Here is a 17,575-nt window from a genome sequence, read left to right on the forward strand (position 1 = left end):
ATGGAGACAATCATCAATTGAAAATTTGTAGAGGAAAACATCTAAACATCCATTATTTCATAAAAACTAAGGCATGAATTGAATCAAATTGGTTCCTTTGAGATTCCTTGGTGGAGGACAATTTTCTTCTAAATCAACAGAAAGTACTTGGTTCCTTACAAAAACTAGAATCAAATTGTTCAAGGCATGAAGTGACACCACTGCAGAGACGGAAGTATTCAGTTTTGTTCCCAAATGAGACTCAGTCGTGGAAAATACCAAACAATTAGGGGAAGAGGACAAACTACAACAAGTCAACAAAGCTTTCTCAATATATGAGCATAGTTTCAATTTTCAATAACATCCATCAACACTGATCAAAAATCATCAAAGCTGGTATGCCTTTGTATACAGTTTTTCAGCAAGTATGATATTCTCATGCTATCCGTATATCTCATCCTTTATTCAAAATCATTGTCTATTCCCAACCTGTAGAATATTGAAGACACACATGCATGCATATAATTGTCAAAATCCTCAACATAACTCATTCTTTCCATAATTACTTTTATTCTTCGAATTATGTATGTTGTCAAACAGCAACCAAGCACATCATGTCTTCGAAAACCCAGGTCTCATTCTCCAGCAACATATTCTGTGTCAAAACAACAATATGTCTTCAAATAAACAACTGTATTTGTATAAATAAATAACAAGATAGATAATTTACCGAAAGAAGCAGTACAGATGAAGACTAATATACTGGATAATAGATTATAGCTGTATGCAATCCTAGGACAAGACGTTATTACTAAGTATAAAACAAATGAAAACAGGAGAAACCAGTGATGTGCAAGTTAATGCAGACAAAAACAAAAGAAATTGCATAATTAAAGGAAAAGACAACTGTCATTTAGCATTTGAAGAAGAATCATATGTTTTGGAACCACACCTTATAGATATCTGGAGAACTCCACTAGCAATTAAAAACCAGCATCAAAGCTGCACATTCTTGCCACACACAACACTCCTGCATTCATCGGTTTGCTAAAAAATTCATTACAGAATTGCCAATACTGTTATTCAACAACAAAAGAGAAATCTGCCAAATATCCATAGCTACATTTGAGACTTACATTGGAATACCAGACAACATTATTATTCACTGTATGCTCAAATCACCAAGGAAGTCCGACAGCCTGGAATTGCAAAAACTTGGTCAGAGAAAGAAGGTAAATAATAAAAAAAAACAGTGGAAAAGGGTGCAGAGTGAAACCTTATATCAGCGGCTATCACCGTCTGACCATCTTCATTTCCAAGGTGACGCAGCACAACTTCCTCTAGACAGCCATCCCGGTATGCATGCTGCAACCAGATAACACAAGTTGAATATGCAATTATAGCATCATTTGTATTATAAACCAACAAAAATGCACACACGAGATACAAGGATAAACAATAAATCGTGTACAACAAAAGCACCAGTCACACAAACAGCTTAATAAATGAAACACCCAAATCAAACTCTGAGACAGAGATGCACGAAACAGTTGGACTACACAACTATACAAGAAAACAAATGTCGACAAAACCTCATTTGCACAAAATTATGAAGATTGAGACCTTACGCCTGTTCTTTTCTCCATTTAACTTTCATTATTTCAAAAGATGCACTCAAGTTGTACGTATGAATTTTTCAAACATAAACTCTGCAATAAGGATTCAACCTGAAACAAATGCTTCTTCAAGATACTTAAAACATAAGATTCCATCACATCACTAGAGATTTAGATAACACAGCCCCAATCCCAGCAGATAAATCTGCATTTCATTCACATATAGTAGTTGCAAAGAGACAATCAACAATCAGAAAATAGTAACAACTCCAAAAGCCGAAAAGAAATTGAAGCTGATACAACCAGCTAATTCTAGTCAATAAGGGCTAGTAATTCAGTTCATCATCACTTGAATTGCTTGGGTAAAGACCCAGCCACATCAATATTAACTGCTCTTCCAAAGGGATATCCAAATCACCAGGAGCAAACTCCTCCAATTCTTCCAAGTCCTCAAACATCTGATAAAGGGAATTCATTTGCAAAGTATCACATCGGCGAGGAGGTGGTCTTCTTGGAGGTGGCCTGTGAAATTTCCATACATAGGAGCCCGGCTTTACCGTATGCTGGAACACAACAAATATCCATTAAAGGTGTCCTCTCCGAGATGAAAGTAAAACGATAAACAAAAGGTACATGGTTCTGATGTGGTTCTAAAATGTATCCAAATGAAATTGACAGAAGGCACTGAAGACTATAGGTCCAATGATCAACAAACTCAGGCACACAGAGGAGAGAGAGAGAGAGAGAGAGAGAGAGAGAGAGCAAAAGTCGAATTTTCCACTTATCATTATAATAACACAAACTATTTTCCTCATCTCAAATAAACATCCAGCTGACATTCACTTCTGTATATTGATGCTGGCCTTAAAGTCCTCAAGAATAGCAAGCTACAGGCTAGAACTGTGACTATTATATTATACAGACCTCAACATGTTGGCTATCTTAAGGGTTGAACATGTCTGCCATTTGATAAATATGCAAGGGCAGTGTGTAAACTAACCCTTTAAAAAAGATAGTCATACGGCCAACTTGGAGTTAAGACAACAAAATGTTAAGACTGTAGTATATTAAAAGTTTTAAACCCTCCAAGTTCCAAAGTGATCATATTCACAAGAGAGTGATATTAAACCCAACTCCAGAGACATAAAGAATATCCAACTTTGGACCTGGCAAGTACAAGACAATGCCCAAAAAGAAAGTTAATAGAACTTGTCACCCGGGTCCTATTAATGATTAGATTGTCTGGACAGAAGGATAATGTGTTGTACATGAGTGTAAATAATATAAATAATTTGGGTGATTTAAAGGGAGAATAAAAAAAAGCCAAGGTGGGGTAAACACTTGACACTATAGAGTAGTAAACGATTTGTGACACTTTAATCTAACTGCAGGCAGCACCAGACGTTACTGTGAGGGGATACATCTCAAAATGAATTAAACCACATCTTATACAAAGATTTCATGTTATAATTTCCCAATCACCGATAAGAAAGAAATGAAGCAAGAGAAAGATAACCTTCAAAGACAACAGGAAAAGAAGACATCCCAGAAAATGATATTCTGAAGACCAATTCCAACAGTCAATTTTGCTAATACATATCGTTTTTCCCGACCCAATTCGGGTATAAATAGCACAGAGCACATAATCCTATACAACAAAAGGAATCAGCAGAAACGCAAAATTATTTTGTCATAAAATGAAATTCTGAAGGTCGATATAAATATGTTTAGTAGTGTAGTTAATTAAGCTGTAGACTACATATTATATATATATATAGAGACACACACACATATATATATATGCCGATCCTGGTAGAGCACAAATAAACAGATAGGTAAAAAATTCAGTGTAAAATAAAAGCAATGAGAGCACAAAAATAACTAATGCCACCTGATCCAACCACAAACAAGGTAATCTACTTGTGATCATCAACTTAATTTGAGATAAAAGTAGGAGAAAGTTTTAATTTTTTTTTAACACTACACGAAGCCCCATAACTCCATAAGCAAGCCAAAATCTCACAGCATCAAACAATTCCCAAAAAAAAAAACTAAAAAAAGGTTTTAGCAAGCAGACATAATATGAACTATAAGAAAAATGTAAATAAATGCAAAGACAAAAATATTAACCACTTCAGCAATTGTACAGACCATCATGTACTTGTCAATCTTATCTTAGAATCTTAACACAGAAATTGGTTTGCAGTGGGACAGAAAACAAAAAAAATGTGAATGGCAGGCGAAGCAGCATATTTCCAGAAGCAAAACAAAATTACCTTATAAAAACAGCTAGTCCCAAACGGGCAGTTCCCATTTCCAAAATCAAAGTGCTTACAATCAATTGACCTGCGAGATTAAAGGATAGCAGAACCATCAATTGGCCTGTAATACTAGAAGAATTTGAGAAAGAAAATAGCTAAAAGAATTGTCAGCTAGACATTTTAGAGAGAGGACAACATCAACAATTCACACTCTCAGAACTTTTCCAACTTCTTATTAAATTATACTAACATATTTAGCTGATTCCTGTCCCAAAAATTCAGTAACATGTTTTATTAAGAAAACGAACTATAATACTTCTTATAGTGAAGTGTATCAAAGATAGAAATCGGTTCCCACCGTCCAAATCCCAGTTCCAAAAACAATAATAAACATAAAGACAACTAGATAGAAAACTTTACCTAAGGCGAGCCTTGTAGCTGTCCACAATTTCCTCTTTCTCTTCTTTTGTATTGTACCATATGACACTTGGAATCACGAAGTATGACAGCTTCCGACATATTGGGCAAGCTCGCAATGCACTATTGACATCCATACCCGAAGTAGGGGAGCTACTGCGCCAGTTTCGGATACAGGATATGCAAAAGGGGTGATCACATTCTGAGAGTATCCCAAACTTCCGTTCAGCAACTGTGGGCTTTGAGAGAACTCGTTCTAGGCAAACACTGCATTCTATTTCTTGACTGCGCTTTAATGCCTCAAGTTGCTTGTGCTTTTCCTCACACGTCCTCATATGCTCATCTCTTTCCACCGGTCTGTAAGGATGCAAACAGTGTTTTCCACAACTGGGGCAAATATCTCCATGAATATGAGGACATTTTTCTCCACGAGGACAATTACCAGCTGCAGCAAATGAACAGATAGCACGATCCGCTGGTCTAGCACTTCTAGTCTCCCCCACATGATCATCCACATTGTGGTCAAAATCACCATTATCCAGAGAATCAGTCCATGCAGGTTTAGGGGGAGGTAAGAATGGACTACTAAATGCAGAGAGTTCAGAAAGAGTGCCGGGGACTAAAGCAACTCCATTTGATGCAGTTCTTAAGGGATGCGCAAGACTAGAATCAAAAGCCAGAGATTGATGAGAATTTGCCAATGAAGACGAACCAGAAGCCTGAGCCCGAGAAGCTTTAACATGCTCATATCTGCATCGACTACCAAAGGCACAAACCCCTTTCTGATAAAAGGTACATATCTGTTGTGATGAACAAGCAAGAAATTCATAAGATATTTAAAAAAAACTATCATATCCTTATTTTATGGATAATTCGTACAAAAACCGTACATATAGGTTGCTTACATTATTTGATGGATCCTTCCAATCATGTGAAAACTCGCAGTGCTCCCCTTTTAAACAAGCGCCATGGGCAAAGAACTTGCAGAGAACCCTGTATATATCAGATATACATGCAAAAAAATATTAGAATTGCCATTAGCAAGGGGCATGAGAACAACCAAATTGTGACAGTGAATTTCGTTTGTAATATGCTCAATTAGTGTCAGTAAAGGAACTTCAGCTCCCATTAACACAATCAGGAACACAATGCAACTCGAAACCAAATGACAATGTCCGTTATATCATTCAATCTCTTATATCATTGTCTTTTATGAATCCAAATTTCACAACCACATTAACTCAACTCTATGTCGCTTTGCACCTAATGGATTTGAGCAAACATATTCAAAGCAAATTAATTTCACAAAGCCACCCAACCATAGACAACAAATTAATCAAAATCACGGTCCCTGTAACATTTTCAATTCTGATATATATTCTCCTCCGTTTTATAGCATAACAAAATCAAGTTCCACATTCAAAATCGTACATCAAAACATAACGAATTCAAATCCTAATACGATCGAACACAAATTACAAGCGAAAAACTTACCGTTTGGCCATGGCGATGAAGAAACCGTTGTTTCGGAGAGAAACAAAACCAAAATAAAAATAAATAGAAGAAGATGAAATTGGGAACCCCCAAGCTTTCGCTCAGGGGAACGATAGGTACGAGCAGGCAGAGCGATGAAGAAAGAGGTTTGTGAAACCCTAAACAATTTCAATCTGAAAATCGAGAAAGGAAATGAAAAAAGTCACGGGGGCAAGTCTCAGGGAAATTGGGAGAATGTCTAGGGTTTTGTTTTTTGGCGGTCGCTGTATCCATTTTGGTTATAATCACGGACATGCCCCTCCGTCTGGACAGCAGACGCAGCGGGGCGCGCGGACAAACGGTGGGCTGTAAGGTAAATTAGCCACGATTGGCTCTCTATTGGTGGGCGCATCTCTTTTTTACAGCTTTTATTTATTTATTTATTTATTTTTAGAATCTGATATAGCTTTTATAAAAATAAAAAAATGAACAAAAAAACAATACAGCTTTTAATTATCTGTCTCATAGAAACGTATACATTTGTTTATTTGGTTTAGGCTTCATTATTTAGTCCGCGGATCCAAAAAACCCAATGGGCTTTTATCCGACCCGGGCTGTAAGAAAGTCCGCTTCCGTGGATAGAAGGTCTGGCTTAGATTAAAGAGATGAAACCCGGCCCGGCCCGTAAAAATCCGTCAAATAATAAAAATATTATTCATACATATTTTATTACATTTAGAATAAAACTATCGCATTATGAAGCAGGTATATGAAGGAAACTTCTCGGGATCGATCAACATCAACTCATATGATCGGTATATATATTTAGTGACCCAGTAAAAATTTCATCCAATTCGGACCTCGTCTGACGGTCGAAATTTCTGATAAACCGAAAACACTAATATGTCATAAAGGAAGACCCATTACCAAAATGCGAACACCGAAAACCGTTTGCATATCTGAAATCACCTATGTTTTGTCACCAATTGTGTGCGGTCACACCATGGAAACCCATTTGGCAAAGCTCCGGTCGATGGGAAATTTAATATGTCAAAACGCCTCTTTTTTAGTTGACCGTAGGTACGGACTGTCAAACAATGTCCAAAACGGACGAAACTTTTACGGGTTCCCTAAATATATATACATATCACATCTGCTGGTGTCGATCGGCCATATTTTGAACTGGAGTTATCAATCGCCGATCTTTCTACTAAGGTATCATAACCTTTATATTATGTTTATAATAAAACTATCGTATTATGAAGCGACTATATGAAAGAAATTATCGGGATCGATCGACACCAGCCAATGTGATCGGTATATATATTTAGTGACATGTAAAAGTTTCATCCAATTCATACATCCTTTAACCGTCGAAATTTCCGGTAAACCGAAAACACCACTAATATTCTCTAAGGAATGACCCATTACAAAGATGCGAATGCCGAAAGCCGTTAGCATATCTGAAATCACCTAATTTTTGTTACATATCGTGTGCGGTCGCACTGAGGAAACGCATTTAGCAAAGCCCCGGTCAATGGGGTTTCAATATGTCAAAACACATCTTTTTTTGTTGACCGTATGTACGAACAGTCAAACCATGTCCAAAAGGGACAAAGTGTTTACAACAGGGTCCCTAAATATATATATCGATTACATCTATCGGTGTCGATCGACAATATTTTGAAACTAGATATTATTTGTGATTTTTTTTAGAATGTTTTCTAATAATTATTTTATTGTTCTAAACCCTTAAATAAGAGTATTATGTTTTTTTTCTAATACAAACCCGCAAGGCCCGGTCCGGCCCGCAAAAATCCGTAAGACCCGCTTTAAGTGGGCGGACTTAGATCATCATATTTATGAAAATACTCTAGATTGAGATAGATGCATGATAATTATCAGTGTTTTTCTTTACATATTGATTATTGAGATTATTTCATAACTTCGTTAGGGTGAGTTGTTTTTATAATGCAAATTACTAATAAGTAATAACAAATAATATCTGTCTCAAATTCGATCAAATAAGAAAAAATGATAGATTACAAACAACTTGCTAATCATGGACCGAATGCCCTACAATTGAAAAAAAAAAAAAATTGGGTCCTCGTCGGGATCAGTTCCCATCTCAAGCTTGGCAGCAATAAGCCACACACCAACTGAATTAAGATCCATATATAAACATGACCAAAAAAAAAAGATCCATATATAATAGATTCAGAACACGATGTTGTTCCAATTTTGATCTAGTAAAAACCCAGTCCAAATAGATGATAAGTCAGTTTTCAAGACACAACGGGTCTGAATCCATCGAACCACTGATTTTTTAATTTTTAACAACCCGCTCCTATCATTTGAATCACTTGTACAACCCTAGTTACGGGCGTAAATGGCCGAGCCGAGTCGAGTATTGGGTTGTTCATGTTTGGCTCGTTTTCATTCGATTGAGTTCGAGTCGGGCTAAAATTGATTATTTTCCTTCATGTTCAAGCTCGGCTCGGCTTGAAAAAGCTTGAGCCGGGCTCGGACTAGTTTGAATAATTTGAAATTAATATTTTTAAATCAAGAAATTCAAAATAAAATTTAAAATTTGATGTCATAGCATTATGTAAAATCTCTTTTAATTAAGAAAGAAGTGAATAGTAAAGTATTTATTTGTGGCTCCATGACGAATTGACGATGGAAGTTGTTTGTTTCTTTAGGGTTTGACCATTTGGGGTAGTGAAAATTTTATGGAACTGATCGAATTATGACTCATAGTAAATACTATTTATATAGTGTACAATAATATTAGAGTTTCATTTAATTATTATTTATAATATATTTTTAATATTATTTCTCATATAAAAATTATATATATTTTAAAAGTTATTAAGTCAAGTTCAATAAACGAGTCGAGCTTTTAGCGAGCTCGAGCTAGCTCTCGAGCTAAACGAGTCGAACGAGCCGAATATTTATTGTTCAAGCTCGGCTCATTTTCAAGGTCGGGCTTAATATTGAGCTCAAGTTTGGCTCATTTAACTTTACGAGTACGAGCCGAACGGACTAAAATCAAGTCGAACACGAGCGGCTCGAGCCTACTTAGAGCTCTAACCCTAGTATAAAAATCACCCCCATCATACACCAACTTGCCTAGCGGTCGTCACCAGCATCGGGGTGCAGCCAAACTAGAACAAAGGAATTTAAAATGTCTATCTAGTTTTTTTTTGAATGGAGAGCTAGTGCGGCCATCTTCAAGTTTTCATTAATGAAATTGTCGAATACAATGGGGGGAAGTGAACCCTAAACTCTTGATTACAAAGACCTGATATAATATCAAAAGTTTCTACAAACAAGTATTTAACAAAACACCAACTAGCAAAGAGTACTACCCTCATGACAACTCTATTTGCTTTAAAAAAATAGCGGTGACATACAGAAGGAGAGAACAGTAGATATGAGACCCTATCAACAATGAAGAATGAAGCAGCAATTACATATCCTAATGTCCAATTCAGCAGCTCTCCCACTATGTTGCCGCCAGAAGATCACTATGACGACACTTAATCTCACCCTGCCACTAGGAGGCAGTGACCATTTGATATAGCATGGAACTCGATGCCTACCTAGAGCAGATAAGGCACACTGAGAGCGCACACGGACACGCAACCCGACATATCCTACACAATTATTGCAAAAACTTATTAAACTAAAATATCACTATAACTTAAACAAAACAAATTAACAATAAACCTAAGCCCAAAAGGAGGGCCCAAACATTATTCAAGGACACATGGATACCAGCAACCGCCAAAAGAGCTTGCCCCGACGCAACTGGGACCACCGCCGCCCACCCATTGTCGTCGGACAACTGCCATCATTGACGTTCCATTGTTGCCGCTCCTAGGATGAGCGCCACCTTTAGCGGCCCCATATACAGACAGTCTTATCCAAAACCACACCCCCAAATCATATCTCGTCCGACCCAAGGCGTGCATCCAAATCTGCAACCGTCCGACCACCGCACCCGCATGAACGACCACCACCGCGCCCGTAGGATCGCTCCCTTCCTACGACATACCCAGCAAGCCAAGAGCCAAATCCCGATCAGCGACCCGATCTCCTTGTTCCCAACAACCCCAACTAACCCCGATCTTCCCTCTAATGAGGAGACCGGCACACAACCCACAACCCACAAGACATGTACGACAATGGCAATGGGCTCGTCGCTGATCGGGAGACGCATACACTTTTTTCCTCTAGTGCGCGGGTTCCTCTCTCTCTTTTTTTAAGATTGATAAACTGATTTGTTTATGCCTATCTAGTTTATGCACGAGCCTTGCTATTTTTCTGTTGAGTGTAAGCCTTAATAAATTAGCTTGGTTAATTCGTTTGTGAAGTGTTTACCGATAACATTTTGTTTTCTTTTTCAAGGCACTAAATTGCAAAAATGTGTCTTGCCCAATTGTTATCCACCACATCGGATAAGGAAAATCTTAAACTAGGATAAACGAAGAAAAGAAGGAACCACAGCTCTGCATCCAATCCCCATTCCCCGCAATGGCGACCATGTTCTCCACAACCAACGCCAACACCCCAAACACCACCATCCCATCTCCCAAACCACCTCAAACTCAACTACCGTCCAGAACCCACCTCCCCATTCCACCCTCTAAGCCACTCCTCACTACCTTAACTGCCACCGCTGCAGCTGCCGCCATCTTAACTGCCACTCCACCCTCACTAGCAGACTCCCCAGCTTACCGAGTTTACTACGGCACCGCCGCCAGCGCCTCCAGCTACGGCGGATACGGTGGCAACTCCGACAAGAAGGCTTCCGCCGAGTATGTATATGACGTCCCAGAAGGTTGGAAAGAGCGTTTAGTATCAAAAGTCGAAAAAGGCAAGTATGCCGGACTCTACGGTCCCCATATTTCGTTACATTGTTATCTCGTTAAATTGTCGATATAAACCACGTAACGCGTTTCATATAGGTACGAATGGAACTGACAGTGAATTCTACAACCCGAAGAAGAAGACTGAGAAAGAGTATCTGACTTATCTCGGCGGCTACCGGCAGCTAGCTCCCAAGGACGTAATTTTGAACAATCTGGCTCTGTCAGACGTGAACTTGCAGGACTTGATAGCTAGTGCCGATGGGGTGACGTCGGAGGAGAAGACAGACGAGAAGGGACAGGTTTACTATGTGTATGAGATCAATGGGGTTGCAGCACATAGTTTGATTTCGGTGACTTGTGCTAACAACAAGCTCTATGCTCATTTTGTCAATGCGCCTACCCCCGAGTGGAACCGTGATAACGATATGTTGAAGCATGTTCATGAGTCTTTCAAAACTGTTGGAAACTTTTGATTAGTTTTGGCTACATTATGATGGGATCATGTGTTTTGATTTCGAGGGACAATTGATACTTATTAACAGTTGGGTCCTGTTGTGTGCATTTGAAGTATATATAAGAGTAATAAGACTATAGAAGCCAGAGTTCTAGCTCTATTCTGTTCTGCGGATTCTTTCGATTTCATTTTTCAGATAGCTTCCATGAATTTTAGAAGGCAGAATTCTATCTCTAGGACTAGTAAAATTAGGGAAAAGAAGTTCAAAGAACAGGTTTCAGGTTTTATATTAGTGTTATGGATGACCGTGGTTAAACACCTTGGAATCATCAGTGATGACCATGCTTTGTAAATCAGGTGTCCTATGTTTGTACAAAGTTTTGGTAGACAATTTAAGCTTTGAATAGAAGCCCAGGCTTCCGGCTTGTACAGTTGTGCGGACAACTTCAACCAAGCATTTCTAAGAACTCCTCACTAGTACGGTCATATGTTCGAAAAGTCATCTGTTGGACATGAAAAGGATCAAATGAATTTGTATATTCCAGATATACAAATGGCATTTAGGAAGTAGCTAATGTTTCATTATGTCTGGCTCGGAAGAAATAAAGATCACATAGAGGAGGGATACTGCATTTACTCTCCTTGTTGAGAGAAGCGGTGTTGAAACAGAACAGGCAGACCGACAATAAGCTCGTGATGTGCTTTTTACAATTGCAGAGATGCATAAATAGACTTGGCTATTTTGAGTTTTCATAACATATGCAGTGCAGGGACACATCAGTATAAGGCGACTGTTGTGGCTAAATTGCTATAACAAAGGTTACAAAGTGAAGCCATCATCAGAGCAAACATGCCAACCTTTCTGACATGGTGTGGCATCTTGATCATACTCTTGACAGCAACTCCATCTTTTCTTCCAATTCCCACTTCAAGTGTTTGGTCTCTTGTTCTTCTCATTCCATCTGTATACTATTACTCCAGACCTGTCACTCCACTCTCCATCAATCCCTTGATGCCGTGGAGCCAATGCAAATAGTCCCTTCTCTCCTAAATAAACATATCAATCCAAAGAACACACATTTAACCATTCATCAACTTGAGACAATCTAAACCCCATTAAAAAAATGAACGAAAGAAACTGAGCCTAGCAAAAACAGGAACTGAAGTCGTGGGATATGAAATATACCAGTACAGTGGCCATGGAAGGAGCACGCAGTAGGGGAATTATCCTCGTCAGTGTAGAGGGTGTCGCATCTCAAGCCCTTCTTCGTTCCAATTTGGGGTGTATTCTTTTTGTTAGAAAAACAGTTATATATTGCATATATAATTTAATAAATTAAATTATAAATAATTATAAAACAGAAACTAAACATTTAACTCTAATAATGAAGAACACGAAAAGTAATTCAACCAAAATACTGAACGATTGGTGATGGAAGAACTAGTCGAGACGTGTGTGATACCACACTGTCTTTAAGACGTTTAAGCCTCCTCTACCGGTGCAAGGATGCTTGGCGCTTGTCTCCCAGGATATAACGACTAAACGATTTTAGGAAGTTGCACTACTAACTAGAACCTTCAACGAACTCGAAAGGTACCTCTTTCTATCATCAGAGAAAAGCTAAAAACTTTGAGAGTGGGAGAGGATTATGTTTCGAATTGGATGATTTTACAATGAAATGATAGTGGCTGTTATAGAAATCAAAAGATCATAACATATATGAGTTACATATGTTACAAGCACTCATTTCAATTTTGTTATAATTCTCCATAACACAATTGTTACAAAAGAAGAATTTGAAAAGTCAAAACCGAATTTTCGGAAATGCAAAAAGAATCTGCGTTCCGACCCTCAATTCGGTGTTGCATTCGTGTCCGCATGTCGCACGGGCATACACGAGTTTCCCTTGTGACCTGGGATTTGCACCACTGCGCGTGCGCGAGAGGGTATAAAGGGGCTTTACAATCCATACACAATTGATTCTATATAAAGTCTTTTCAACACTTCTCTTTTCCAATGTGGGACAAACACATTTCCCTCATTCTAAGTAGTCATCTTTGAGTGACAATTTCTTATTCACCCACAAACCAAATTACACAAACAAACATATGATCTTGTAGCCCTCATTATGGAGAACTCAAATCTATGTTCATCTTTGATTAATTATAAGTTTAACTTAATTAAATTAATCAATTAAAATTTGATTTTAAATAGTTTATTAACCATTTTTCCAATACTTTTTGTTATGGCTACTAATATTGAAGCATGAAGTGACAATGTTTAAACTGTTTGATGGTCTGCAACAGAAGGTTGGAGATATATCATGTACCCAAAGCCATAGCCATCATATTCGACCCTCGGCTGCTACTGTGTGCCTGTGTGGTAGAGACCATAGAAAGATATATATGAGTTTTGCAAATGTGGGAAATTAATTAGAGAATTTGTGCCAGGCCCAATTCGATTGTGTTTTTTTTTCCTTCTTTTGCCCAATCAAACATTTGGTACAACTTGGATCAAGTTAGGCTTAAATGGCGCATTGGTGATGGTAAGTCTATCCACTTTTGAGCTAATTCATGGCTTTATCCTATTGCTATATATCATCTCACTCTTTCTAATGTTATTATTGATGTTACCGCCCCTACTTATGCTTTTTAGAACGATTCTTGTTGGAATGGGATTTATTAATCTGCTTGGTTCCCGAGTCCGTAATCTCTATATCTTAAACATTCCTATTGGTTTTGATGAATGTGGAAGTGATACCAAGATCTGGAGTGCCTCTTCTAATGGAATGTTCTCTGTTAAGTCTACCTATAACTTGGGATTTGACTTCTCTAATGTGCATAACTCCCTATGGAATTCTCTATGAACTTTGTGCATCCCTCCTGGAGGAGTTCTCAGGGATCGTCAAGGCACTTGGATTAGTGGTTTTCAAGTAAAATTGGTATTGGAGAAACTCTTGAAGCTGAGGCTTGAGGTTTGTTTCTTGGTCTAAAACTTGCTGCTAGCCTTCACATTGCTATGTTGGAAGTGAAATCTGACTCTGCTATTTTAGTCAAATTGCTGCAAAAAGATGATTTTTCTTTGCATCCTCTTGGTTCTCTTTTGCATGGGTGCAAAACTTTTATGAAGTCCATGGGAGTTGGTTCTATCACAGACATATTCAGGGAAGCGAACATGACTGCCGACTCTCTAGCCAATGAGCTTAAATCATGCTTTTGTCTTGTTACATTTGACAATCCCCTGTCCATGCTGCTCAATTCTATATTGATTAGGGTTGGGCATTTGGTCCCGAAAATCCGGTCCGGTCCCTAAATTTGCAGGGATGAGGACGAGATTCATGTTTGAAAAATGTATATTTCGTCTTGTCCCAGTCCCGTTTTGAAATAACGGGACGAAATCGGGATTAACTTAATAAAGCTCGTTCAATCACGTCTTGTCCCGTATTAATATAAAATTAAAATAATTAGTATATATATAATGTGATTTCATCTCGATCATTAAATTGATTAAGAAATATAGGTGAACAACAACTACAACCCCCTAAGAGTTTATTTTACCATTTTCAAAAAAAAAGTGTTTATTTTGCTTCTCTAAACATTAGGTAAACCATTGTTAATTAAGATATATAGTCTTTATTGATTATCTAGTAAAAGATTTAAGTCAGATATGCATCTAAAGTTAATTAGCAAGTAGAATTGAACTTGTTATAGTGTATATGGTAATTGATTAATTCTTTATTTTCATTTTGAGATAATTATTGCATTATTTTACAAATATCATTTTAGTCCCGATCCCATCCCGATCCCGAACGGGACACTGGTCCGGCGGGATCACTTTTAGAAACACCTAATCTCGTCTCGTCCCGTCCCCTATTTTAAAATACAGGACATGACTGAGATTCACCTAATCCCGGACCGTTTCGGCCCATGCCGGCCCTAATATTGATGACCTTACTGCAGTTACTAGAGCTAGGAGAGTGTCATGTTCTAGCTAGGTTTTAGTTTTCTTTATCTCTTTTTAGGCTCTATCGTTTGTAATAAAAAAAAAAAAAGGTTACAGGAATAGCAATATTTTCTGCATTATTAGTTTTCACTTCTCTCTTTGGATCTGTCATCTTCATCTATGTGCGCAGTTGACTTGTTATTACTTTAGGAATCAGGAGGATGTCTCTGACTATTTCATAGTTTCATCATACTAGCCGCCTCCTTCATAAAGTTTGAATATTACTCCATGAGTCTTGATGTGAACATATAAAGAGATAGTGTATTAGGTCAGTCTACCAAAAGTTATAATACTGTTTGGTCCGAAATTAAACTCGTGTGTCGTGTGTTTCGGGTCTTTTTGACCCCCTTTAATCAAAAAACAAAAAACTCCTGTGTTAAGATTAATAAAAAGCAAATTGACCACGGCTTTGAATAGCTTTGGAGCTGTTGTTCAAGGTTCATGTTTCTATTCTCTTAAACTTCTGTTATTCAAGGTCTTTAAAATTCGAGTATAAAAGCCCCCTCTCTGCAACCCTCAGACACACAACTCTCTCGTCTTGGTTTTCGTCTTTGAGCATTTCTTCATTTTCTTCACAGGTATACTTATTGTTTTTTTTCACTAATATCTCGCTCTAGATCATAGACAACAGCCCTTGGTGTATTTTTATTTTTCATCAAACGTATTTCAAGATAACAGAGTTAAGCAAACCATTTTTATATGGTTTCAATTGTTGATGGAACTCGAATTACAATTAGTTATTTTTGATTTTTCTTGTAGAAGACACGATGGTTGATCAGGTTCAACACCCTACCATCATGCAAAAGGTAGCTGGCCAGCTCCTTCAGCAATCCATTCAGAATCATGATACTGGCTTCCAGAAACAGGGGATGTACCAGAGACGTCCTCATTCATATGGGAATTACTCCAATGCTGCAATATCACAGTACCCCATGATGCAATCTTGCAAGGCTACAACTGATCTCTCTATGATTCCATCAACTGCATCCCCAGTTTTTGTGCAGGCCCCTGCAGAGAAAAGCCACTTTGTCATTGATTTCCTCATGGGTGGTGTTTCTGCTGCTGTATCGAAGACCGTTGCTGCCCCCATCGAGCGAGTCAAGCTTTTGATTCAGAACCAGGATGAAATGATCAAGGCCGGTCGCTTGTCTGAACCCTACAAGGGCATTGGGGAGTGCTTCTCCAGAACAATCAAGGAAGAAGGATTTGTTTCACTGTGGAGAGGAAACACTGCTAACGTCATCCGTTACTTTCCCACACAAGTATGTGACATTCCTCACTATTTTTTTTTTGTTCCTTCCATATGGAATATTGTAAATGCTGATGCATATAGATATCTGTAAATCATTGCAGGCTTTTAACTTTGCATTCAAGGATTACTTCAAGAGTCTATTCAATTACAAGAAAGATAGGGATGGTTATTGGACGTGGTTTGCTGGTAATTTGGCCTCAGGAGCTGCAGCTGGTGCTTCTTCCTCTTTGTTTGTCTACTCTTTGGACTATGCTCGTACCCGTTTGACTATGGATGCCAAGGCTGCAAAGCATGGAGGAGAAAAACAATTCAATGGTCTGGTTGATGTCTACAGGAAGACATTGAAATCTGATGGTATTGCTGGTCTATATCGTGGTTTCAATATATCATGTGTTGGTATCATTGTTTACCGTGGTCTCTACTTTGGACTCTATGATTCACTCAAGCCTGTGGTTCTAACGGGAAGTCTGCAGGTTAGTTGCCTTGTGATTTTTTGGTTCATCATCATGTTCTTATAGTTTGCTATTTTCTGTTGAACTGATATGTCAGTATGTCTTGTGGAAATTTAGCGTGACATCCTTTTGTGTTTGAAAACTGCAGGACAATTTCTTTGCTAGCTTCGCTCTTGGATTTTTCGTCACCAATGGGGCTGCTCTTGCTTCCTACCCTATTGACACTGTCCGTAGAAGAATGATGATGACCTCTGGTGAAGCAGTCAAGTACAAGAGTTCTATGGATGCCTTCGCTCAGATTTTGAAGAATGAGGGTGCCAAGTCCCTGTTCAAGGGTGCTGGTGCCAACATGCTCCGTGCCGTTGCTGGTGCTGGTGTCCTTTCTGGTTATGATAAATTGCAGCTGATCATGTTCGGGAAGACGTACGGGTCTGGATCCGGTTAAGAATGTCTTGTGTCTGGGAAAAATGAGGACACTTTGACATCGATTCTTACTTCTCAGGGAAATAAGACTTAGTGAAGCTAGGTGTGTTTGGCCCTTGTGCTCTCCTTGCTGGTATTACTGGTTCTCAGGCTTTGGAGAAATGTTACCTCAAGACTTAAGGCCACCGTGGGAAATGGCATGAAGCTCATGTCACCTGAAACCTGCTAGCCCGTACTCTCATGTGTATATATGTTTGTCTTACGGATGTTTAGGGTGTGATATAACAGACTGTGCTTCTAGATATCTTTTTCCTTGCATCGTTCTTCATATATTTGTTTCGTGTTAAGCTCTTAGATATATATAATGC

General features: G+C 38.3%; 3 protein-coding genes across 6 annotated transcripts; 2 read left to right on the top strand and 1 right to left on the bottom strand.

Moving 5' to 3' along the window:
- Positions 1-287: 287 nt before the first annotated feature.
- Positions 288-6,005, bottom strand: LOC126802454 (putative RING-type E3 ubiquitin transferase C3H69). 3 transcript variants are annotated; one of them, XM_050530089.1, is made up of 8 exons: positions 5,768-6,005; positions 5,179-5,266; positions 4,277-5,073; positions 3,872-3,941; positions 1,256-1,344; positions 1,116-1,178; positions 932-1,009; positions 288-634 (listed from the first exon to the last, which is right to left on the bottom strand). In XM_050530089.1, exons 1-6 carry the CDS (start codon positions 5,776-5,778, stop codon positions 1,142-1,144), a joined length of 1,092 nt encoding a protein of 363 aa, XP_050386046.1. In that variant the 5' UTR covers positions 5,779-6,005; the 3' UTR covers positions 288-634; positions 932-1,009; positions 1,116-1,141. The 3 variants fall into 3 exon arrangements, with proteins under 3 accessions (XP_050386046.1, XP_050386045.1, XP_050386044.1); XM_050530088.1 differs by having other exon boundaries at positions 932-1,026; XM_050530087.1 differs by lacking the exons at positions 288-634; positions 932-1,009; positions 1,116-1,178; positions 1,256-1,344 and adding an exon at positions 1,778-2,158.
- Positions 6,006-10,247: 4,242 nt separating this feature from the next.
- Positions 10,248-11,237, top strand: LOC126802467 (thylakoid lumenal 19 kDa protein, chloroplastic). The gene is made up of 2 exons (XM_050530104.1): positions 10,248-10,628; positions 10,720-11,237. The coding sequence occupies exons 1-2, from the start codon at positions 10,286-10,288 to the stop codon at positions 11,094-11,096; spliced, it is 720 nt and encodes a 239-aa protein (XP_050386061.1). The 5' UTR covers positions 10,248-10,285; the 3' UTR covers positions 11,097-11,237.
- Positions 11,238-15,560: 4,323 nt separating this feature from the next.
- Positions 15,561-17,564, top strand: LOC126802455 (ADP,ATP carrier protein 1, mitochondrial-like). Of its 2 annotated transcripts, none has more exons than XM_050530090.1 (4): positions 15,561-15,658; positions 15,840-16,342; positions 16,434-16,805; positions 16,933-17,564. In XM_050530090.1, the coding sequence occupies exons 2-4, from the start codon at positions 15,848-15,850 to the stop codon at positions 17,227-17,229; spliced, it is 1,164 nt and encodes a 387-aa protein (XP_050386047.1). In that variant the 5' UTR covers positions 15,561-15,658; positions 15,840-15,847; the 3' UTR covers positions 17,230-17,564. The 2 variants fall into 2 exon arrangements, with proteins under 2 accessions (XP_050386047.1, XP_050386048.1); XM_050530091.1 differs by having other exon boundaries at positions 15,593-15,658; positions 15,843-16,342.
- Positions 17,565-17,575: the final 11 nt, after the last annotated feature.

This window comes from Argentina anserina, chromosome 7 (assembly GCF_933775445.1).
Source record: "Argentina anserina chromosome 7, drPotAnse1.1, whole genome shotgun sequence".
NCBI classification, from domain to species: domain Eukaryota; kingdom Viridiplantae; phylum Streptophyta; class Magnoliopsida; order Rosales; family Rosaceae; genus Argentina; species Argentina anserina.

Bases quoted from the DNA above. Each gene is read 5' to 3' on its own strand.
- LOC126802454 (XM_050530087.1), bottom strand. The intron at 5,074-5,178 runs GTAAGCAACCTA...TCATCACAACAG, and splicing joins GGAAGGATCCATCAAATAAT to ATATGTACCTTTTATCAGAA. The intron at 3,942-4,276 runs GTAAAGTTTTCT...TTAATCTCGCAG, and splicing joins AGCTACAAGGCTCGCCTTAG to GTCAATTGATTGTAAGCACT.
- LOC126802467 (XM_050530104.1), top strand. From the start codon at position 10,286: ATGGCGACCATGTTCTCCACAACCAACGCCAACACCCCAAACACCACC. The intron at 10,629-10,719 runs GCAAGTATGCCG...CGTTTCATATAG, and splicing joins AGTATCAAAAGTCGAAAAAG to GTACGAATGGAACTGACAGT.
- LOC126802455 (XM_050530090.1), top strand. From the start codon at position 15,848: ATGGTTGATCAGGTTCAACACCCTACCATCATGCAAAAGGTAGCTGGC. The intron at 16,343-16,433 runs GTATGTGACATT...AAATCATTGCAG, and splicing joins TCCGTTACTTTCCCACACAA to GCTTTTAACTTTGCATTCAA. The intron at 16,806-16,932 runs GTTAGTTGCCTT...TGAAAACTGCAG, and splicing joins TTCTAACGGGAAGTCTGCAG to GACAATTTCTTTGCTAGCTT.